Raw genomic sequence first — 24,571 nt, 5'->3', positions numbered from 1 at the left:
CCAAGAATCAAATCTGCTAGACTGTGGACAAATACTACTCATATTCTTCTCAAAAGATTTCATTTGAAGTCTACACATTCCTTTTGCTGATACTGTTCCTGGTAGGTTAGAAGTGAATATGCAAATCTTCTTACAGTTTTTGCCTGAGTCCAGATCCTACAGATGATTGCAAGGGGGCGCATACTGTGTGCATGTGCAGGACAATCAGAATGAAACACGGCACAATGAAAACAGTCTGCTAAAATGGAGAAATTCAGCTTGAAGTTTTTTGATTATTATGATCATAGCAGTTATACAATAAATAGAAACTAAAAAGAAGTCAGTATCCCTACCTTGCATTTGAACTAGGAACTCCGTCTTAATTCTACGGGCGGCTTCGCTTTCATTTTCACTTCTTGAGCCGCACAGGGAATCAATTTCATCAATGAAGATAATGGAAGGTTTGTTCTCTCTAGCAAGTTGGAATAAGTTCTTAACTAGCCTAAAAATAAGTAAGAGCTCTCAGTTTCTTAAAAAAATGGTAAATGACACATGACTTAATGAAAAAAAACTGAAACAGAATATATATATATGTGTGTGTGTATATATATATGTGTGTGTGTATATATATATATATATATATATATATATATATATGTATGTGTATATATACACATACACATATATATATAAAATTATATGAACTCTAAAGTCCAATCGTGTTTTGGTCCAGAAAATAAGAATGTTTCAGTTGGATAATTCAGTTTATGATTTACTAAACCACAATATATGTAACTGTGCATATGTTATCTTTTCCCTATGAAATGAATTTCAAACAGACTGATTTGACAGAGAAATTAATACTTATACTATGTCACTTCTCTGAATATCTATGAATGGTGTAAGAAGCCTATTATTTTACAAACTGATATAATGATTACCAGGCAAAGAGAAACTAAAAAAAAAAAAAAAAATCAATGTACTACTTACTTTTCACTTTCACCTAGCCACTTAGAGACAAGGTCAGAGGAAGATATTGAAAAAAATGTTGAGTTGTTTGCTTCTGTTGCTACAGCTTTGGCTAAATAGGACTTTCCTGTTCCAGGTGGCCCAAATAACAGAATTCCCCTCCAAGGTGTTCTCTTGCCTAAAATTTGCATTAGAAAAATAACATGAGAATCTCAAGACTGTTAATTTCTGTTACTGGAGATATCAACCATACTGAAGTACTGTGAAGAGGTTTTTGCTCTACAGCTATCAGAATAAAAAAATTTTTTTAAATAAATCAAACTAAGGTAAGTGTATCTTAAAAGTATCTTATTTGTTTTTTCTAGCGAATACTTTGTCAAATGTGTTTACAGATATAATCCTTCTAAAAGGAAGTTTATTTACTTCACTCATTCGTTCAACCAGTATGTACTGAAACCACAATGTAGAGACCAAGAGCTATGAACACGAAAAATCTCTGCCTTTCATGGGCTTACAGTCTAGTAAGGACAGAATTGTTCAGTTAAAAGGCACGCCCTGGGGCACCTGGGTGGCTCAGTGGGTTAAGCCTCTGCCTTCGGCTCAGGTCATGATCTCAGGGTCCTGGGATTGAGCCCTGCGTCGGGCTCTCTGCTCAGGGGAGAGCCTGCTTCCCCCCTCTCTCTCTGCCTGTCTCTCTGCCTACTTGTGATCTCTCTCTCTGTCAAATAAATAAGTCTTAAAAAAAAAAAAAAAAAAAGGCATGCCCTGATTGTCTGTGGTGTGCAATATTCAATATCAGAATATTGGAGGATAAACTACGATCCACAGGGTAAGGGCAGCTGGAAGCGTTTTCTTTTACATATTTCTATTTCTTATAAATATTTATGATTCTTTAATATTAAGAATATTAAATATTCCTTTAAATATTTTGGAGGAATGAAATTAACACAGTCTGGCTGATCCCTTGCAAAGCTCTATCCAATTCCTGATTCCACAAGGAAGCACAGTTTACTATTACGGAGAGTATATCCTTATTCAGGTGGTTGGGTAATGAGGAGGAGACCCCCTGAAATCCTAGTTTTGCCAAAATATAACAAGTGAACAAATCAACTCTTCATTTCCATTTTCCTAATAAAAAGTCCTAATGCTGCCTAAAATAAAACAGGCTGAGTTTTATTTGGCAAAAAAATATCAAATATACATTTAAAAAATTTCTAGGTTCAAACCGTGGATGGGTACATGGTATCTATATAAGAACATGTAGAATACTAATGGCAAAACTAAATACTGTTTTATTTACTTTTACGAAAGCCTCAACTTTGCCTTTAACTCTATCTTCCTATTTAAAATGTATGCACTGTAAGTCATGTTCCCTTAAGTGCGCTGTATATGACCGGTAGCACAGGAAGTGCTTTTCAGGTAGAATACAAATACTTTTTATTTAAATAATTTTTAATATAGAAAAATACAAATTTTTCTTTTTAAAGTAGATGCAAAGCAATCTTTTAAAATAAGTTACTATGGAAAAATAAGAAACATGATTTATAAGTTCAAATATAGGCAAAACGATCTACAGTGTTAGGAGTCAAGAGAGTGAACACCTTTGCAAGGAAAGATCTGACAGAGGGACTTGTGGGTTACTGGTATCATTTCTTATCTGCATGATGATGATTACAAAGATGTACTTATTTTCTGATAATTTATGAAGCTGAACACTTTAAGGTTCTTACTGGTCTCTGTATATTTTTGCTACACTTTAATAAAAATTTGCTTTAAAAGTGATTTAAAGAAAAATATTAAAAAATAATGGTACACATATATGGAAATAATCACAAGACACATAAAGGACTTGTTTTTGGAAAACACTGGCCTAACTAATATAAAATGAGCTCACCCATACTTTTGTGCCTTTACAGGATCATGATGTCAATTTTTACACTGTTAATTTCGTATTTCTGAAGTTAGGTTTTAAGTCATACCTTGCTTGGTGAACACCCAGGGGCCCAGAGGGTCTTTGCTTGTCACTCCCCTATACGACATCACTTCCTGGACCTGTTCAGTTTGAGGCCAACACCACAGATTTGCTCTCTACATAAACCAGCTTGTTTCTGAAAGGGACACCCTGTTTCAGTTACGCTGTGGGTACAGCCACATCAGCACACAGGCAGCCTATCAGTCACAAAAAGGATAACATGAAGGAATGGTTCAGTCCAGACATCACGTGCTGCTGGAGCTGTAACCTCAACTATACCCAGACAGTTGGGTTAGCAATATTGTCCTCACAGTGAGAATGAGCTGTCCCTGGAGGATGGGCACTTCATCCAAAAATGTTAAATATTTCTTGCTCCGCTTTTTAAGAAATGGGAAAAACTCTTATATGACTAGAACATGGCCACTGTAAAAACTTCAGATGAAAGTTCAAGGAGAAAGTAAAAATCACCCATCCTCTTATCTCTTAGGCACAACACTAGGATTTTTATGTTAATCTGTCGACATTTACTTCTCAGTGCACACATCTATTTAACAAATGTAGAATCATACTATACGGATTTATAGCTTGTGTTTTCATCTTTATATATATGTGGACATCTTTCATGTCAATTATAACACAGATCTAAATTTCTTAATAGACACGTACCCTTTATTTGAATGGGAGCAAAGCATTCCGCTGCATTTCGGTGAGTCACCCTTTGCTGTACTGGCTGACATTGGGGTTTTTTGAAATATGTGTATGAAATAAGTACCTTGGTGTAGAGGCGTATCACTACTTTACTTAAGGTGCTAACTTAACATGAGACAAAAATTCACTATGCTCTACTACCTCAGCCATCAATGTATTTTTGAGACAATTATCAACAAACCCATTTAAGTCATCTCACCTGTAAAAAGATGAGGGAATTTAATAGGCAGTATCACAGCCTCTTTAAGTGCCTCTTTGGCTCCTTCGAGACCAGCAACATCACTCCATTTCACATTTGGTCGCTCTATAACAATGGCACCTACAAGACAAGTATGTCATCTTTAAATTAAGAAGACTATTCCATCACATGTAGAAGACAACATAAAATAATGACATTCAAGAAATATAGTACAAAAATGTCTGAAAAGTTTTATCTATTAAAAACCTTCTTGAAATCATGTGATTAGGAAGCAGTCGTTGGGGGCGAGTGAGCAGTTGTCAGAAAGCGGGGCTGGGTGATGGGCTAACTTAGGGCAGGTCACTTAACTCTTGTATTTCTGCTTCCTCACTATGAAATGGAAAGAATACTATCTGCCCAAACTACTTAAGACAGGTTAGTGGAGGGATCAAATGCCCTAATGAATATTAGAGTGTTTGGAAAAGCACCAAACATTACACCAAGTGGTTACAATGTGTGAAAGCACTGATTCTGAAATACCGAAAGTAACTATTCAATGGGGGCTGATCTACTACTACTTCTTTTTTAACAAAAATACCCAGTGATCTAATGCTCTCCTTAAGCACCAAAAGGAAAAGATACCTAAAGAACTTTAACCAGTGACAGACACACAGACGGGCAGATGGATGGAAAGATAAACCGTAGGGAGGAATGGAGGGAGGGGATGGCGGAGGAGACAGGGACAGTGGGACAGTGTGACAGTGAGCTCCGGTCTGCACTACTTCCCTGAGATTTGCCAAATTTTCTTTTGGGCCTCTAAACGGACCTACTTGAAAGTTTTGTACATTTAAAAGGTTATCTAAGTGATTTAGTTTTTCAATATAATATATTCAGAAGCCACAGAAATTGTCACAGTGAGTCCATAAAAGGTTTCTTCTAATACAGCTTATTGGCAAAAGTTTTGAATCCTCTCTTAACAAAAGCTTTCCCAAAAGCTGGTTCTAAGGTGATGTGTAATTATTTTAAGTATATCAAAACATCACCACCTACACAATTCACTGATTACTGATGAAACTAGTTTTGTGGGTATTTCTTCTTGCTACGAAAGATCATTTATTATTTTAAGAGTAATTATATTATACAACATAGTTAAATTATGAAAACCTTTAGCTATAGATTAAAATTAAATGAAATCCCTGCCTGGCTCAGACAGAGGAGCATATGACTCTTGATCTCAGGGTTGTAATTCTGAGCCTCACATTGGGTGTAGAGATGACTTAAAAAAATAAAGTATTTAAAAAAATGAAATGAAACCATAAAAACTTCCTGCATTCTAAAAGTTCACATTAAGTATAAATTAAAGCGAATTCACTTTTTCTTTTCTATGTTCCATTCAGTTTAGTGACCTTACATGAGGAAGTATTTATATCACCCAATAGGATTTTGTAATAGTTAAAAAAGTCAATTTACTTTCTCTATAAGCAGCATCTGGTCAACTAAAGTTTTTTCTAAGTATGAATTTTCCAAATATGCTAAAACTTATCTTCACATTTAACTAATACTTTTCAAAGTTTAAAGGTCACTTTGGTCTGTTTACTGACAAAAGATTATTTAGATATAAGTAATATTAATAAAAGAGGTACTTAGGGGCGCCTGGGTGGCTCAGTGGGTTAAAGCCTTTGCCTTGAGCTCGGGTCATGATCCCAGGGTCCTAGGAGAGAGCCCCACATCAGGTTCTCTGCTCAGCGGAGAACCTGCTTCCCGCCCCTCCACCCCGACTGCCTCTCTGCCTACTTGTGATCTCTGTCAAATAAATAAATAAATCGTTAAAAAAAAGTAGTAATTTAAAAAAGGGAGAGCGATTATTAGGAGTAAAGGCTATATGATTTGTTTCCAATTAAATAAATTTAACCAGTCTTTGATTAAATCTCAACAAAGTCACTGAGCATCAAAACAGTTAAGAGAAAATTCAAATCATGTATTCTTTAATAATCAAATACTACACTTAAAGTCATAATTCAAAACAGAAGTAAAAGATTTAAAATGCTTTCAGATAAAAAGAGGAAAGATCCAAAAGAGGATATTATACAGTGAAATCCATGAGCAAACTATTAAATGAAAAGATGAAAAAAAGGACTCTGAAATATGAAAGGCTAGGAGTCCTTTCATACTCTACCCTAAAATTCCAAATGAACTTCCTCATTTAAATATTTTCAGCCTTTGTATTTTTGTATATCTCTGGTCTCCTCATTACTGATTTAAAGAAAAATTCCCTATTAAAAGCTGGCTGGTATCTTTTCCAAAACTAAAGACTCACTCCAGTTTTTACTCTGCGGGGGAGAGAGGGAAACAAAACTAAAGGGGCAGAAAAAAACACCTTTGCCTTACAATCAAAATAAGGCCACTTGGCACAGACCACTGGGTCGCCCAGCAAAACTCACTGAGTACGAAGCGTGCACCCACACTGCTGCAGGCCATGGCGGTGTGGCAGCAGACACTCAGCTTTTCCTTCTGGATTTTATTCACCTTTGAAGTTCCCGTTTCTAAATTATCCTTACTAACTGTAGTGCTTTCAAGACATTAACCTTATAGTATTCTCCTATATATTCCAGTGGAGCTGGTAAAACCAATAATAGAATAATAATAATAGTTAGTACAGCAAGATTAAAGGACTGGCCAAGCTAGGTATATTCACCATTCACTAACCCAGGCTGTGCCTCTATAACAGAAATCCTTCCCAGTTATGCATTCTATTTGGCAAGATTCAAATTAACAAAATATTTAAAATTCAACCCCTAAAGTCATCAGTTAACGTATCAAAAAAAAATTAAACCTCAGTACACAGCCAGCAATTAAACAGGTGCTGTTGCAGATATAAACAGCTACCACCGTTGACTGAGGCCCTAAAATTTGTCGGATCTAACATTGGCAGTTTTTATACTGTCATAATTTTCTAACTGCCCAGAAAAGAAGGTATCAGTGATTCCCATTTTAGAGCTGGGGTCTTCTATTCTGAGAGGCTCGGGAATCGGCCCAACATCAGACAGCTTTTCTGCAGCAGGCCCTAGAGGGACTCCAGGTCAGAATGGAACCAAAATCCATGTCTCTCATCATGCCACTATCCTACAAGCACAGAATGAAAGGGTTTTAGAGGCATGGGAGGTAAAAACAGAAAGCTGGAAGAGATAAATGTAAATTGCAACACTGAAACAGGATAAAATACAGATGAGAAAAGTCTGAGAACATGAAGTAAACCATCAGTGCAGCTTCAGCAACAGCAATAAAAACCAAGTATGAGCCCCAATTCATTCTGTTCCCCTGACAATTTGGAAATTTTAGAACTGTCAGATTTTATAATGTGCTAGTAGTGTAAATGCTACCTTCTCTAAAAGGGGGCAAATAAGACAAAATGAAAAAAGAGGAAGTTGACTGACAGGTTTTTTAAGGCACATATAAAGCTGAACAGTATTTTTACTACATGGGAAAAACCAACCTAATAGAGACCCTACAGAGCAAATCCTATGAAAATGGACAAACGAAGTCAGCATGTGACCACTGGGAACCAAAGCCAGTTCTTGAACCTCATTTGAATACAGGGGGAAGAAAACAATTCAAGTAACAATTCACTATGAGGTTTTTTTAAAAAAAATAAGATAGTAAATTTAAAAAATGAAATCTAAAGCAACCTTGAAGTTGATTCTGTAGTTTCTTTTTTTCAGGATCATCAGATTCTCCTTCCCCATCACTGTCATTCCTAATAAAAAGAATTTAATATATTCAAATGATCACTCATTGCTATCAAAATAAGGCAAAAATGAAGGAAAAATTAATCTGAAATATTTGTGACTTAAGTGACAAAATAAGACATTCACATTAAAAGTTACGCTTTTTAAAAAAATTACTTTTAAGAGTATATTAAGCAGGCATATTATCCATCAGTATGGAATCATGAACAGGAAAGGGGCAAAAAGACCAGAATGAAGTCAGGAACCAGCTCCAAATTCCCATGACATACCTATGTATGTACAAATTCATAAATGCATGCCCCCACACTGCATTCCACAGAAGACTTAAGATGAATTACAGGAGAGTTGTGAACAACATGAAAACACCAAACTGGGCAAACTACGTATCAGAACAAGAAGCCATAACCAGGACAGAAAAACCCAGAATCTTAATTATTTAAGGTATGAAGGTCTATAATCCTTAGTCTGGGGGTTCCAAAGAACAGATGAAGCTATCGATGAAAATAAACTGAGACCAAAAGACGAGTTTATCAACCCAGATATTTCATATCTGAGAATTTTTTCTGAAAAATTAATTTAGAAGAAGTTCAAAGATTTGACTACAAGGATAATCATGTCCCCACCGTTCCCAAAAGGGAAAAAACTAGAAATAAGGTATGTTCAGTTATGGAATGTAGCATATGACAGACTACATTGCAATCTTAAAACTAATGTTGTAGAAATAGTCTACTGAGCTGTTTATAACACAACCTTGAATGAAAAGGTGATAAAGCAAAAAATATGGCACTACATCATTTTTTACATATAACACATAAAGGGAGATTTAAAAGCTTGATAGAATTTTTCCCCAAAATGGGACTGGCTTATTCATCACAGAATGGCAGGGTGATGGGTTAGGTAGAGACTGCCCACTGATTGACCTGACATCCACTCCAACCTTGTTCTACCATGCTTTCTTCTACAATACTTCTAAGTACTTCTAAAAAGTTGCCCTTTCTGGGCTTCCTTGCGCTAGGGCTCCCCATGAGACCAAACCAAGAAGGTGGAGGCAAACAACTGAGGTGGCAGCTCCATGCAAAGAGATCCTACCTTCGAGCGAAAGCCCTGGCCTGCTGAGGGAGCTGTGGCAGAGGTCCTGTGGTCCCTGCCAGGCATCAGAAGCCTTGACAGGGGCACTGGCAGCAGTGGGATCCCTACTGGAACAACCCTGGCAGAAGTGAGCATTTCTCCTAACAACATGGAACCCACGCTTGAGTCCCTGCCCCCACTCCGAATCTGTAAGGTCAATACTCTTTACTAATTTCCTTTTTGCTTAGCCAAGGTGGGTACTGCTAGTCAATACAGAATTGGTATCCCCCTGCTAGGTAGCCACCTCAAAAGTGGAAACTACAGGGTCTTCAAGCAAGACCAGAAAGCCTCAACTCACAGAGAGAAGAGGACATTTCTGCTGGCAAGGGAGTCTTAGGAAGAGTCGGGGGTTCCAGGCACTCGAGGTTAACGAAACTTTTCCCAATAGTTTCATTTTAATTTTGGAGACCCAGTCTTCCATTAAATAGCTCAACCTTCATATAAGAAACCCTAAAGTTGACTCTACGTTGAAATTCAACAATCCGTTAAGATCAGCTAGGGCCTGATTTTTGCTATGTCAATGCTGTAGGTACAGAAGATAAAAATATTGTTTGGTGTCACAGGAACTTCCTAGTTCCCTGACATGTCTTGAACAGAGAATATAAAATCTTGAGCTTGTAATTCATTTCAAACTCTCACATGTAGTCAACTGTAGTTCTTCCCACTCCTATGTCCTTCAAAACGGCCTCTGGAACACTGAACACTGCCTTCAAAAGACACTCCATTCCCTGTGACCACAGAGGGTTGTCTAAGTGCCTTGTGCCATGCATCCCAGGAAGTAGGAGTATCACAACCTCTAACGTGAACCAGACCCTCCTGCCTTCAAACCCAACCAGGCCAGATAACCCCACCCCAGAGTCTCATTCTTTAGATGTCAGAGACTATGTTAACATAAAACTATTTACAAAAAGAAGCAGCAGGTCAGATTTGGCCTATGAGTCATGGATTGCCAACACCTCGTTAAACAAAAGAAACTAATTTCACAAATTAAATATAATTTTTTCTTTTAATTAGATATAAAATATAACACTCTAAAATACATACCCCTTCTCGTCAGCTGGACTCGGCTGTCCCTCTTTCACTGGTTTCTGTGGATTTTTCTCTTTCTTTTTCAGGTACTCCTTTAGTTTTTCTGCTCTATCGAGATATTCTGTACACTTTGCCCTGATACTCTGCTTGGCTTTATCGCCCTGCGCTTCATCTATTAGAGGGAAATAAGAGAGATTTTCCTATTAGTATTCTAGATTTAAACAGAAAGGTTTAAACTTAGACACAATTTTGAGACAAGAACAATGTAGTTTGTGGGAGGGAGGAAGAGCATTTCAAGCTCAACATAACCAACGCTCATCAACTCTTCTCTGCTTCCTCCAGTATAGCTTGGGGCCAACAGTGGATCTCAGTCAGAAAAGAGATCTGAGCAAGACACTAGGATAGTTTAAGTTAATGCTAAATAATAAGAAGAAATTATTTAATATTCTGAGGGTTTTAATCTTCCCATTACATTTTGTGCAGATAGTTGAGAGCTGCTTATCTCATACAAAATGAATGATAAGACAAACAGAAGTAATATTAACCATTTTCATTAATGTCTACACAAACTATTTTATAGCCAAAAAAAATGACAGGAATCCCATAAAGTACATGTACCACTAATACCGTAATTTGACTATATAAAGACCTCTGTGAGAGCCATTTCAAAAGCAGACTTCAGCAGGCTGTGCAGTGCATGGGACTAGACCCACATACCTTATGTTATGATTCATTCTCAGTTTCACTTTTATTTGACACAAAAACCTCAAAATGAAATGGAGAAGCTCAAAAGTAAATTCTAAATTATCCAAATGCTAAAACTGTTATTTTTAAATAACTATAAGAAAGACACTTTTTAAATGCTCAGCATTAGGTTTAAGATCAACGAAGGCAGTGTTTTTTTACCCCTTTTCTTCTCATTGCTGTATCCCAGTGCCTATGATACCAGGCATATAGGAAACATGCAATATATACTTAAAAAATATATGAATAAAATGTCTCCCAATATATCTTTTTTTAAAGGTACTTAAGAGCATGTTCAGAGATACTTAGAAAATATGAGGTTCATACATAATCGGAGTATATTACCAATAAAAAAAACTATTTGCATTGACTGTGGTATTTTAACATGTTTAGGTATATAAAGTAACAGTAACTATGATAACTGTGCACATTTGTTTGCTGAATATTTAAAAATTATTAACAAGCTATGGGCAATTTTTTGCAAATGGATAGTTTACAATTTTCTGGCATTGTATTTCAATTTTTATAAATAAAATATAATAATCTTTGCCTTTAACATTTTGAAATAAAAAGCAAACTATGACCTTACATTTAACTACATGAAGAAAATACTGAACGGCATGTTGGTAGAGTTGAAGCGCTTCCTCATAGTTCCCGGCTTTGTCTTCCTGAGCTGCTTTGCCAGCAAGATCTATTGCTTTCTGTTTGAAGTGAGGCAAAATCATACCATCAAAATCACAAAACTTTGAAGTAAATAAGCATACTGTAAGTTTTTTTTTTTAATAAAAGAAACTTTAAAACAAACCAATCTGTTTTCCCTACTCTCAACTGCATGTTATTATAAATAGTAATGATTTATAAAATGTAAACTACATTTATTATATGGGTAAATGCTACCTGATTTCTACTTTTTTTCCCCCAGGAATCTTTATTTTTCTTTAAGATTTTATTTATTTATTTGACAGAGAGAGAGAGAGAGAGAGGCAGCGACAGAGGGAACACAAGCAGAGGGAGTGGGAGGGCAAGAAGCAGGCTTCCCATGGAGCAGGAAGCCCGATGCGGGGCTCGATCCCAGCACCCTGGGATCATGACCTGAGCCGAAGGCAGCTGCTTAAAGCCACCCAAGCACCCCTGATGTCTACTTCATCCAGTACCAATCACTAAGATTCTCACACAATTTTCATTCAACATAAGTTAAGCTTAGAGCTAGTAAGGAATAACTGGATGTATGAAAATTCATGTTAAAATCATTCGGGGAAATTCTCAAAACTCCAGTGCTGTTATAGATAACATACGTAACAATTAGTAAAATATAAATGGTAAAAAACCCCTTCAGAAGCAATGAGGCAATGAAATAGCAAGAATCTGAAAATACCCAATCTTTTAATCCAGTAATTATCTAAAAGGTTTACTGAACTAAGATAGTAACAAGAGGGGTCTTTTAAAACAACAAAACAGGGGCGCCTGGGTGGCTCAGTGGGTTAAGTCGCTGCCTTCGGCTCAGGTCATGATCTCAGGGTCCTGGGATCGAGTCCCGCATCGGGCTCTCTGCTCAGCAGGGAGCCTGCTTCCTCCTCTCTCTCTCTCTCTCTCTGCCTGCCTCTCTGCCTACTTGTGATCTCTCTCTGTCAAATAAATAAATAAAATCTTTAAAAAACAAAAACAAAAACAAAACAAAACATGAAAACTGGAATTTTAAGCAGCAAAAGACGCCACACAATAAGTTATTACAGGATCATTAAAACAGTATTTTAAAAACATTCACAGTAATATAGAAAATATGTTTATAATAGAATTTTTTAAAAAGGCACAACACAATTTTTGTACGTAGCATGAGTTCTACTATTTGAAACAGCAAAAACAAAAATGACACAGGAAAATGATGGAAAGACAATTTAACAGAGGCTGTCTTTGATAAGACTCAACTTTTTCTTTTTCTACCTTTTCACACCTATAAAGATGCCTATAATGAACATGAGCTTTTGTAGAATCAAAAACCCCCCCAAAAAACCAAAACCAAAAACCTTCTAAAATAGATCCACACCAATATGCAAAAGCAAGTTAATGGTAGAAGAAACAGTGCTGGAGCAATTAGACATCTATAAGAAAAAAAAAAAAAAAAGACACAGAAGAGAATCCTTTAAAAAAAAAAAAAAAAAAGCATGCTCCACACCCAGCATGGCACCTGACATGGGGCTTGAACTCACAACCCTGAGATCAAGACCTGAGCTGAAACCAAGACTCAGACCTAACCTGACTCAGGTACCCAGGTGCCCAGAGACAGAATCTTGACCTAAACTACTCTGTATAAAAATCAACTCACTATATTTTTCACCCAAAACTAGTATTACATTGTATGTTAACTAACTGGAATTTAAATAAGAACTTCTTAAAAAATCAAGTATGCTTTTAAAAGCAGAGAATTTTCTCTGGTTGAAAGTAGAAGATAAGAGGCGGAAGGAAAGGTCAGAAAGAACAGAAGCAGGATGAAAATTCAACAAACCACACAGGAAGGAAGAAGAAAGTGGCAATGGGTCAGAGTATGCAGGTGACTTCTTTAAGGGGAGAATCACCCTCAGCTGACAACAGAGAAAAAGAATCTCAGTTTGACAAACACATGAAACTGAAATCTGCCAACAACCTGACTGTGTTTAGAAGCAGACACATCCGTCCCTAGAGCCTTCAGAAACAAACAAATAAGCAAAAATGCAGCCCTGCAGACACCCTGATGTCAGCCTGGTAAAACTCTGAGCTAGAACACAGCTGAGCTATGCTGTACCTGGACTTCTAGCATATTTAATTTTGGGGAAAAAAAATTAACTCATAAAGGATAATGGACTTAAATATAAAATGTGGGACTATAAAATCTTTAGGAAAAAAACAAAATTTTTACCTTTGAGGGCCAGGCAAAGGGGTCTTAGACTACATACCGAAAAGCACAATATATATATAAGTAAGAACAATATGGTATTGGCATAAAAACAGACCCATATATCAATGGAACAGAACAGAAAGCTCAGAAATAAACCCACACACATATGTGGTCGATTAATTTACCAAACAAGAGCCAAGGATATCCAAAAAGAAAAGGACAGTTTCTTCAGTAAATGGTGTGATGACGGGCTGGTGCAGTTGGTCGGGGTGTCTGACTCTTGCTTTTGTCTTGGGTTTTGACCTCAGGGTCATGGGATTGGGTCCTAAGATGTGCCCTGTGCTCCACGAAGAGTCTGCCTGGGATTCTCTCTTTCTCTCTCTCTCTCCTGCTGCCCCTCCTGCTTGTGCTCTCTCTCTCTCCAAAGTAAATAAGTAAATCTTTAAAAAGATATGGTGTTGGGAAAAGTGGACAGCAATATGCAAAAGAATGAAAGTGGACTACTGTCTTATACCATCCATGAAAATGAACTCAGAATGGATGAAAGATGGGAACTTAAGACCCGAAACCATAAAAATCCCTAAAGAAAATATAGGCAAGTCAGTCTGGACTCTGGTCTTGGTGATGATTTTTTGGATTTGATAAATGAAAGCAAAGGCAATAAAAGCAAAAATAAACAGGTGTGATCACATCAAACCAAAAAGCTTCTGCACAGCAAAGGAAACCATCAACAAAATGAAAAGGTGACCTACTGAATGGTAGAAAATATTTGCAAATCGTGTATCTGCTAAAGGGTTAATATCCAAAATATACAAAGAACTCATATAACTCAACAGCAAAAGAACAAGCAACCCAATTAAAAAAAAAGGGTAGAAGATCTGAACAGATATTTTTCCGAAGAGGTAACAGATGCCCAACAGGTATATGAAACGGCATTCAACATGACTAATCATCAGGAAATGCAAATCAGAACTATAATGAGCTATCAATACACAACTGTCAGAATGGCTATTGTCAATAAAACAAGAAACAGCAAGTGTTGGTGAGGACGGGAAGAAAAGGGAACGCTTGTTCATTATTGCCGAGACTGTAATTGGTGCAGCCACTACAGAAAACACTATGGACGTTCCTCAAAAATTAAAAATGGAACTACCATATGATTCAGCAATTTCACCCGCGTATTACCCAGAGAAAATGAAAACACGAACCCAAAAAGATATATGCACTCCAAAGTTCACTGCAGCATTATTTAAAATAGCCGAGATATGGAAAGAACCTATATGTTCACAGAATGTAAGTATGGAATATATATATATATATATATATACACACAAAAGAATATTATTCAACCATAAAAAGGGGAAATCTTGGCAGTGTGACAATAAGAATAGACTTGAGGGCATTACAGTAAATGAAATAAGTCAGAGAAAGATAAATACCATATGCTCTCACTTACGTGTGAAATCTAAACAAAAAATCCACAAACATAAAACCCCAAGCTCACAGAAACAGAGAACAGACTCGTAGTTTTAAGTTGTGGAGAAAAGTGAAATAGGTGAAGGGAGTCGAAGGATACAAACTTCTCATTATAAAATAAGTAAGTCATAAGGATGTAATAGATAGTATGGTGACTATCATTAATAATATCGCATTGCATACTAAAAAGTTATTAAGGGATTAAGTCTTAAAAGTTCTCATCAAAAGGAAGCCATTTTGTAACAAAGAAAGGTAAGAGACGTTAAATAACAGACTTACTATAGTGATGATCTCACAATATATACAAATAATGAATCATATTGTACACCTGAAAGAAATGTCATATGTCAATCATACTTCAAAAAAAACACAGAAATTAAAGAAAAATGATAAATTGGACCTTATCAAATCAAAAAACTTTTGGTCTGGAAAAAAATTCTGTTAAAAGGATGAAAAAGAAAAGCTAGAGACTGGGGGAAATATTTGCAAACTACATATTTCAGAAAGGAAGAATAAATAAATAAATAAATCTTTAAAAAAAAAAAAAAAAAAAAGAATGCTTTAGAACACAGGAAGAACTCCCAAAACTCAACAGAATTCAAGTAGGAAATCAGCTGAAGATAAGAACAGACCTTCCATCAAAGAGGTAATACTGATGGCAAATTAGCACATGAAAAGACGTTTACAATCATTAGCCACTAGAGAAAGGCAAATTAAAACCGCTATGAGACATCTCAAAACATCAGCATGGCAAAAATTTTAAAAAAAATAGTGACAAGAATACCAAATGGTGGTAAGGATACAGAGAACCGATCACTTACACATTGCTGGTAGGATGTAAAATGGTACAGCCACTCTGGGAACTGGTTTGTTGTTTACACATGTAAACATGCAGCTACCATACAACCAGCATCTATACTCTTGGGTATTTACCCCAGAGAAATGAAAACTTGTGTTCACACAAAACTTTATACATGAACATTCCAGATGTCCTTCAAGCACAGAGCGGTTAAACTCTGATGCACCCACAGCATGGAGTACTACTCAGCAACGAAAAGGAATGATCTTGATCCAAAGGACATGAATAACTCTTGAGAGACTTTTGCTACGTGAAAAGAAGAAATTCCAAACGGTTACATATTCTACGAGTCTATTTCTACAACCTTCTCAGAATGACAAAACTAGAGATGGAGGGCATATTAGTATGTCAGGAAACAGGAATGCAGGACAGGGGAAGAGAAAGAATGGTGATTATGGTTCTAAAACAGCCACAGGAAAGATCCCTGTGCATAGAACTATTCTTCTTCTTCTTTTGTTTTAAATATTTGAGACAGACTGAGAGAGAGGGCATGAGAGGGAAGCGAGAGTCAAGAGGGAGAAGCCGACTCCCCGCTGAGTGGAGAGCCCAATGCAGAACTCGATCCTGGGACTCCACGATCGTGACCTGAGCTGAAGGCAGTTGCTTAATCCACTGAGCCACCCAGGAGCCCCTGGAGAGAACTATTCTGTATCACAACCGGGAGAAGAAACTGACCCGTGTGACAGACCTCAACACACACACACAATGGGGTGCCTGGGTGGCTAAGTCAGTTAAGCATCTGCCTTCCGCACAGGTCATGATCCCAGGGTCCTGGGATAGAGCCCTGCATCAGGTCCAGCTCCCTGCTCAGTTCAGAGTCTGCTTCTCCCTCTCCCTGCTGTTCCCCCACTTATGCTCACATGCTCTCTCAAATAAATAAAATCTTTAACGAAATATATACATGAGTACAAGTAAAACTGGAAAATCTGAATAAGACTGGTGGAATGCATCAATGTCAATATCTGGGTTACGATACTGTTCTGTAGTTTTATGAGATGCTACCACTGCAGGCATTGGGTGAAGGGTACACAGGATCTCTCTGTATTACTTCTCACAACTGCACATGAACCTGTGGTTATCACAAAATACAATTTTCACTAAAAATCTATTTTTAATACTTAAAAAAATATACATACATCTAAGAACAAGCATGGCTGATTAAAACATTCCACCTGGATTCATCCAGGTAGTAAAACCATAGTCAACAGGAGTAAAAGCTAGTAGAAAAAAGGATCATGGTGATGGTACAGCAAAAATAAGCACATAATTAAGAGAAGAAAAAATACATCATTCAAACAATCCCAAACCAATCACACGAGAATATTATATTTTGAAGCAGCTACTACGGGCTGCAGATTGATGTACATGGGAGGAACAGGCCTTCGGTCTGCTGCAGCAGGAGGGCAGAAACAGGAACTGGTGTTTTAGCACTGAGAAGATGCAGTAGTACTGATTTCATAGATCAAATAGCCCCAACTTGAAGCTAAACAGTCAAAAGCTTGGTAAGCCAGGCAGGATATAAAGTGCAGAGTCACAAGACTCATACACTCGGTTACCCAGTGGTCTGGTGCCCCTGGTCATTTAAAAAATGGATGCAGAGACTCCATGGCTACACCACACAGAGGAAGTAAGTTCTTCCTTAATCAAGCTACAATTTTCTCCTACTATTCTCAGTGACTGCGCCACTCCCCTCTGCAGCTACATACTCTCCTCATTCGCAGATCGTCGTCTTTCTGGCACCACAGTGATGATTAAAGGAAAACTCTTACACTCAGTACTTAATCATCTAGCACCAAATATGGTACTGATGACTTTCAACCAGCCTTTCTATGATGGACGTGACTCCTGCGCTGTCCAAAATGCAAGCCACTATCTACAGACGGCTTCTGAGCACCTGTGGCTAGCGTGACTGAGTTTTACATTTTGAGTTAAATTTAAATGTAAATAGCTACATGCTAAACCTTTAATCAAACATGACAATTTGAGAGTATGCGTCTGTTTTTTCCTTGCTGAATAGCCCACTTCACCCTTGTTTCTGTTAGCACTTTCCATCTGAATTCAAGCTGCGTCTTGCATGGTTCTGCAGTGCAATCATTCTTCATCCTGACCATTTCCTTCGCTACTATCCTCGCTCAGTCCGCTAGGGCATGTGTCAAAACTACCACCGAGCCTCAGTGGTGAGCCCGCTGACCACCCTCAAGTCCTTCCTGCAACCAGAGAAGGGCCGCCCCCTTTCATGGACTCCCACTGCCGGGTCATGGTGTACAAGGCCTTCGACGACCCGGGCCCTGGTTCCTTCTGGACTGCTTCTCAAACCTGTTAGTCTGCCTTCACGCAGGCAGCCCGTGCAGCGTTGATCCCTCTGCCTAGAACGCCTTCCCTGTTCTTCCCCCACGGGTGCCCGACAGTCTCCTTTTCAGTCACACAGCAAATGCCAAGTCCTCAGAGACGTCCCCCCAATCTACTTCAGAGGCTGGACTCGCTCCGTCCCTGCTTTCAGCTCTCCCCACACCCCATCCCATCACTGTGGTTACTGTTATCTGTGGATCCTCACGCACCGCCTATCTCCTTTAATAGGTGAGCTCCATGAGCACAGGGACCTCACCTGCAGCGCTGCGCCAGGCCCAGAGCCTGGAACAGAGCCTGGCACAAACTGGGTACTTAATAAAATTGTTGAGCAAATGAAAAAAATCCCTGACTGCTTTCTCAAAGCCTTCTTCCTTTTGGTTATTCTACCTCTATAATCACTAACAATTTCCCTCCACTGGGTATTTTCCTCTGTCAATGCTGTCTTTTCCCTATGCTCTGGAGACCATCCCCACCTTCCTTCCTGAGATTCACCCTATCAATTATGTGCCACTCTACTGCTCTCCCCAAACTAACCTCCCTCCCATCTTTTTTTTTGGGGGGGGGGCTTCCTTAGCATAAACATGTATGTTAGTCCTACTTCAGACTCGTATCTCCGAAACACAAACTAAAACACACTGGCCCTCCTGAGTTCCTAGGTTTCTCTCTGGTTACTACCTTACTCCTCTTTTCACCTCCATAGTAAACCGCAAAAAAGAACTCCAAGTTCATCATGAATCCTTGATTTCTCCATGGCAATGCTTCCTGCTGGACTATCATGTCTCACACTTACCTAACTCTCTCCCCACAGCATTTAACCCTCCTAAGAGACACCTGGACGTGGCCTCCTCCACCTTCGGCCTCCATGGCACCATTCTCTCTTGGTTTTACTCTGGATTATATAATGAATTTTTTTTAGGCTCCCTTTTCTCTCTGCTTAAATGCCACTAATCCAGAGTTTCTATCTGTCTGTTTTCTCTTATTCCATGAACTCTCCAGAATGCCCACAACCTCTGCTACCATCTGTACACTATTAACTCTTAAACTCTTGTTTCCAGCCTGGCTCCCTCTCTTCTAGGTCAAGATATCCAACTAAAGAGTTGGATATATATCCAACCACTCACTGAACATTTCCACTCGGTTGTCCCCAAACGCATTTCAAACTCAAAAAGTTCAACAATAGCTGCCCCCAAGTATGTTCCTCTTCTTGTAATCCCAGAACCAATTCCTCCCCATTCAACCCAAGGATCTGAGAGAAAATCCAGACTCCTCCTGTCCCTCTTTTTAAATGCAGAGCCAAGCCTGACTGTTCTTCCTCTTCAATCTGTCTCTGATCAATCCCCCTCCTTCTTTAACAGGTACTACACTACTCTGGCCCTCACCATCTCCCGTCACACAGAACTCTGCCTTCCTACTGTGGTCTCCCTGTTCCAGGCCTGCTACCAATCAAGTTGTCCCCTGTACACCGGTGGTAGTTTCTTTCTAAATCAAAAACCTGAGCATACTTCCTTCTGATTCTCCACCTACAGCAGGATGAAAACCAGTCATCTCCGTGTGGCACACGCCTTTCCGTGGCCTAACCAGGCCTGTCCTCCCACCGTATACACTTAGTCCCAGTCATCCCAAACTAGTGGGACAACCCACACAGCTCAGACTTCAGGCCTTTGTTTACAGTGTAAACAAAGTAGATCTCTCCACTTGGAACATACTATCCCACTACGTCTCTGTAAGGCTCCAGCTTCTCCAAGCACCAGCAAAGTCATGGTCTTCCTGCTGCAAGCCCTCCCCGACGCCTTTAGGAGGCCTAGCCTGTGCTTCCTCTAAATTTCCACTGCCTCTGGTACATACTTCCAAAGATCACACAGTATCCCCATCAGCCATGTTATATGTCTTATCACATCAAAATAGAAGCCTTTGGAAATCAAGGGTGATATATTACTTTTATGATTCCTTAAGACTTAGCAAAATGAATGGCATATTTAGGACTGAGAAAACTAGAGTTCTATGCATACTGTATTACTTGCAATTTCTCCAACCCTCTCCAAGGTTTATTGTACTTCTTGACCGAGGTCTATATTCTTTGTCTTTACCTGAAATGCACCCTATTTTCTGGTCACTTCATAATGAAAGTGCAAACTTACAAGCAAATAAACCTGGATTCAAAACTAACTTCAATACTAATTAAAATCACAACCTTAATAAACTTTGGTTTCTTATACTGCGAAACTGAAGTAATACTGAATGGTTGTTTCGAAGATTAAATAAGATCACACCAAATACCAGGCTGACTGACAATTAGTGTCAGTGCCTTTCACATTATCTAAGCTCACAACCATCTCCTCTGTGAAACACTTCTCATTTATCCTTAAAGAGTTAGATAAATTCTTCCTTTCTGCCTCTCACACTCACCTTTAATTCTATTATTTTATAATTTTGACTTTTGTTATCTGCTTTCCTCCATTAGATTATAAGCATCTGGTTATAGGGAGTCTTGCCTTGTTCGGTGGAAAGTTATCTGTTATTTGAATATTCCCATCCAAATTTCCTAGGTTAGAACATTAAAAAGGTTGAATGAGAAAGGGCACCTATGACCCAACCATAATAAAATTATAACTCAACACCTCTCCCTGTTTAACACCAGCAACATGCCTTTAATATGTGTCAATCTCTGATTCATTGAGAACACCTGCCCCAATTCAAATATGATGCAAACTGAATATAGAATGAAAGTGCAGTTATTACAAAAGGAAAAAAGTATCAGTAAATGTTTGAAAATTATGTTGCGGAACGTCCCAATTACATGCAAGGTCTTGAGGAATGAAAAGTTAGTGGAATAAAAAGAGTTAACTGACAAACCAACAAGAATGAAGATAGCACTTCAAAAGAAATCGCCTTTGATATTCAAAGGAGACAATACTTTTTCCAAGAACATTTACCAAAAAGACCCTTTCTGAATGGGGCTACAAAACAAAAACAAACACAAGAAAACAATGGTAAATGGAGATTATTACATCTTATTAAATGCAAGCCTGTTGGAAAAGACACACACAAAAATCAACATAGGACCTAATCCTGATTCTAAAGAATAAGGAATAAGTCACAGTTGACAGTGGCAATTATGTTTTAGATATATAAAATGTTTACTTTCATAATCCTTCGGGTACATGTTCAAGGTAAAAGTCTCAGGAAAGCTTCTTCCTCCCCCAACTTTTTTCTTTTCTTTTCGTGAATTTTGGAGCTCTCCTTAAATAGATCTACTTTCAGTGTCTTCTTCAGGATCAATGACCCTGGTTTGAGCAGGTCCTCCATTATCCTTGGATCTTGCACCAGGCACCCATAAATGCCTGATCAACTACTGCAAAACCAGGACAAGGATTCAACACAGGTATTTTATACTGATCTTTCCCCCAAACTGACCTAGTGGACTGGGAGCCCTCGAGGCTAAGACACATTGAAATCTGATGTGAAACCTCAGATCCAATCTAGGGATGGGAGGCACTGTTTCAGAAATTTCTCTTCTTAAGTGAATTCCATAGAGACCCAAAAATTCTGTCTAAAAGTTTAGGAATCTATGATCTATGTACCAACACCGCACTCGCTGCAGAAGGGGCGGAAAGGTGGAGCACAAACTGAGCTTAAGACCACTCCCCGATTCTGTACACGTTGGGAACCACAGTAGAGTGCACATGAATGCACACCTCAATGAATTCACGGATCCCTCAAATTCTAAGACTGTCCTCATAGTTCCCGAAGAGACCGCGCTTTGCTACACCAGTTTGAGATGCGGGGAACTACCTTCAACTGCCTCAGGGCAGTGCTTTGCAAACATTACGTGCTTTTCTCTCTCTTACAGTGACTGGTGCGTCTGTGCCTCTCGTCCAAAGCGCTGCCCAGTTCGGTTCACAAAGAGGGAAAAAAACCCCACCTCAGAGAGAAGAGTCTCACACAGCCGGTGGGCTCGGGAGACCCCGGAAGCTGGAGGAAAGAGCCGGACCCTCCCGCCCGCAGCTGGGCGCTGGCGCCGCCCTCCTCCGCCCAGCACCAGGGGCGCGGCCGCTTCCTCCCTCCTTCTCGGCCCCCACTCCTAACCCCGCGCCGCCCCTCAGCTCCGGCTCTCCAGGCGCGGGAAAACAGTGATACCTGAGGTTGGGCGAGATGGATGTCATGGCGGAGATCGAGGCGGTTCTCTGGAGAAGAACGAGGGCAGAGGAAAGCCAACAGCGCCAACGTCGAGTCGCGCCCGGTGCTGCCCGAAACGTGCGCAGGCTGGTGTCTCTTGGACCCGAGCCGCGGCTTCTTTCTGGAACTTGTTCCAAAACCACACGGCGCTTCCAGAACCGCCCGACCCTTCTCACAAAAACTTCCGCAATCCTAAGCCCCTCCGGGCTCTCGCCCCGCCTCTGGCCACAGCACTTCCGCTTTCGTCATCAGCACGCGCACTACCCCGTCTTCGGCCATCCGGGTGTCGCCTTAGCCCCGGAATCTCAGCGATGTCAGTAGTGACATTCCATGAAGGCGCTCCTGGCCTGTGGACGTCAAGCTGGGCGCAAGCGCACTGCGGCTCTGACGCAGGGGCAGAGAGGACTCCTGGAGTCTAGGTGTTTCTTTTTCTTCTTTTCCAAATGTCTTATGCTTGGGATGAATTATTGGTTTCTGGCCCTTTCGCTCCATGTCACGGAGAGTGCTCTGTAGCTCGATGGCATTTGAGTGATACAAGTCATCCCATGTCCAAGACCCGGCAGCTGGGGACTTGGGCCCCTGACTGCGCCGGATGGGTAATTATAGGACCTACCTCAGGACTGTGAAGAACGCTAGTGGCGTGCGAGAGCACAGTGTTAGGTGAACAGTAAGAGCTCAGTAGGCTTCAGGGCTTGTTACTCAATACTTAACACTCCTTCAACAAGCATTTTTGAATGATTGTCTGGCTCTGTGAGGCCCTGAGCACGTTAGTAAAAGGTAGGTCTGGCTGCTGCCCTCGAGGAGCTCATGTTTTCAGTGGGGAAGCAAGCTCCTGAACACAGTCTCGTGAAACAAGATCATTAACCTTGTCTAAGCAAGGTTAATGCCTTGAAAGGTTAAGTGCTGCGTGTGAGATCACGGGTCAGGCATTCCTCGCAGAGCTAAAATAAGACCTTTCCTCGCCGTTCTGTTGTTTGCGGCCAAAATCCTCCTCCTCCTCTTCTTCCTTTCACAGTTAAGCTTCCCGAAGGAAAGTGAAATAGATATTTAATCATTCCTTCATTTTATTTCCCACTCACTCCCTAATTCTTTCCAATCATCTGGCGTCTCCTAAGTAAGGAAATCACTTCCAGCTCCCTTCTTACGAAGTATTGTCAGCTACCAAGTTCTAATAGTGTTTACCGATACAAATTTCTTAGTTGTGATAAATACACAAGATAAGGTGTTAACAGCAGGGAAAGTTGGGTAAAGAATATATGGGAATTCTCTATATATCTTTGCAACTCTTTTGTAACTATTATTTTAAAATAAAAAAATTTTTTTAAATTCCTCCTCTTTGGGAGCCTACATTCTAGTGGGATTGAAACTTACTAGCTTTTTCATGTTTAAAAATGTAAATCTAAAAATGTTACATGTAAAAAAAACATAAAAATGTTACATGTATGATGATTTATAAAGTACTTCTGCATACATCATTTCCTAATTCTGTGAAGTTGATCTTAACTATCTCATATGAGGAAAACTAAATCTGAGAGACATAGATGTTCCCCAATCCATGCAGCTTTAAGTGGTAAAGTTGGAGTTTGATCCCAGGTCACCTGACTTCAGATCGAATATTAGAAGTGACAAATGGTGGAATGAAGGCAGATTGCACCATGAGGCCACAGAGGAGACGCTGCTTAATTTGGAATGAGTGGCTAGGAATTTCATGGGGAAAGCATCCGTTAAACTGGATCTTAAAATCTTAAGCTGATTTTGACAGAATCTAGGCCATTTCAGGCAGAAGACAAAGCATGAATAAAGGCACAGGAGAGTGCATATGCGATATGTGTGGGATGGCTAGAATGCAGGAAGCAGGGGGAGCTCTGGGAGGAGGAGTGGCAGGAGCGCAGCGAAAATGCACCGATTGGCACTGTCAGGTGCTCAAAGCTTTGGATGATAAGAAATCTGAACTTTGGGGGCGCCTGGGTGGCTCAGTGGGTTAGGCCGCTGCCTTCGGCTCAGGTCATGATCTCAGGGTCTTGGGATCGAGTCCCGCGTCGGGCTCTCTGCTCAGCGGGGAGCCTGCTTCCTCCCCTCTCTCTCTCTGCCTGCCTCTCTGCCTACTTGTGATCTCCCTCTGTCAAATAAATAAATAAAGTCTTTAAAAAAAAAAAAAGAAATCTGAACTTTGTTCTGTGGGGAGTAAAGATTCACTGAAAGGTCCCCTCCCTTTCTCCTGCCCTTCTTCTTCTCCCTCCTGTCTTTCTTCCTTTTAGAAGAAGGTAGATTAAGTAGAGTCCTGGTTTAATCTAATATTGGTTTTATGAAAATGGATCTATAGTGTTTGTAGAATGCACCAGGAGAGAGAGGAGGTGGGAGATCAAGTAGGAGGCCGTTACAACAG

General features: G+C 39.5%; 1 protein-coding gene across 1 annotated transcript in view; it reads right to left on the bottom strand.

The window, feature by feature from the left end:
• The window catches only part of VPS4B (vacuolar protein sorting 4 homolog B), a 30,547-nt gene extending 8,123 nt beyond the window's left edge, over positions 1-22,424 (bottom strand). The window contains exons 1-7 of the mRNA XM_032310254.1: positions 22,149-22,424; positions 11,043-11,157; positions 9,725-9,881; positions 7,493-7,560; positions 3,828-3,947; positions 970-1,126; positions 333-481 (exon numbers count right to left, since the gene is read on the bottom strand). Of these exons, the coding sequence (XP_032166145.1) occupies positions 333-481; positions 970-1,126; positions 3,828-3,947; positions 7,493-7,560; positions 9,725-9,881; positions 11,043-11,157; positions 22,149-22,172 (790 nt within the window). The 5' untranslated portion in view covers positions 22,173-22,424. The remainder of the gene's footprint in view (positions 1-332; positions 482-969; positions 1,127-3,827; positions 3,948-7,492; positions 7,561-9,724; positions 9,882-11,042; positions 11,158-22,148) is intronic.
• Between the last annotated feature and the right edge of the window lie 2,147 nt (positions 22,425-24,571).

Source organism: Mustela erminea, chromosome 13 (genome assembly GCF_009829155.1).
Source record: "Mustela erminea isolate mMusErm1 chromosome 13, mMusErm1.Pri, whole genome shotgun sequence".
Lineage (NCBI taxonomy): Eukaryota > Metazoa > Chordata > Mammalia > Carnivora > Mustelidae > Mustela > Mustela erminea.
Note: the sequence above shows the minus strand (reverse complement) of the source record. Positions and strands in the feature narration are given on the sequence as shown.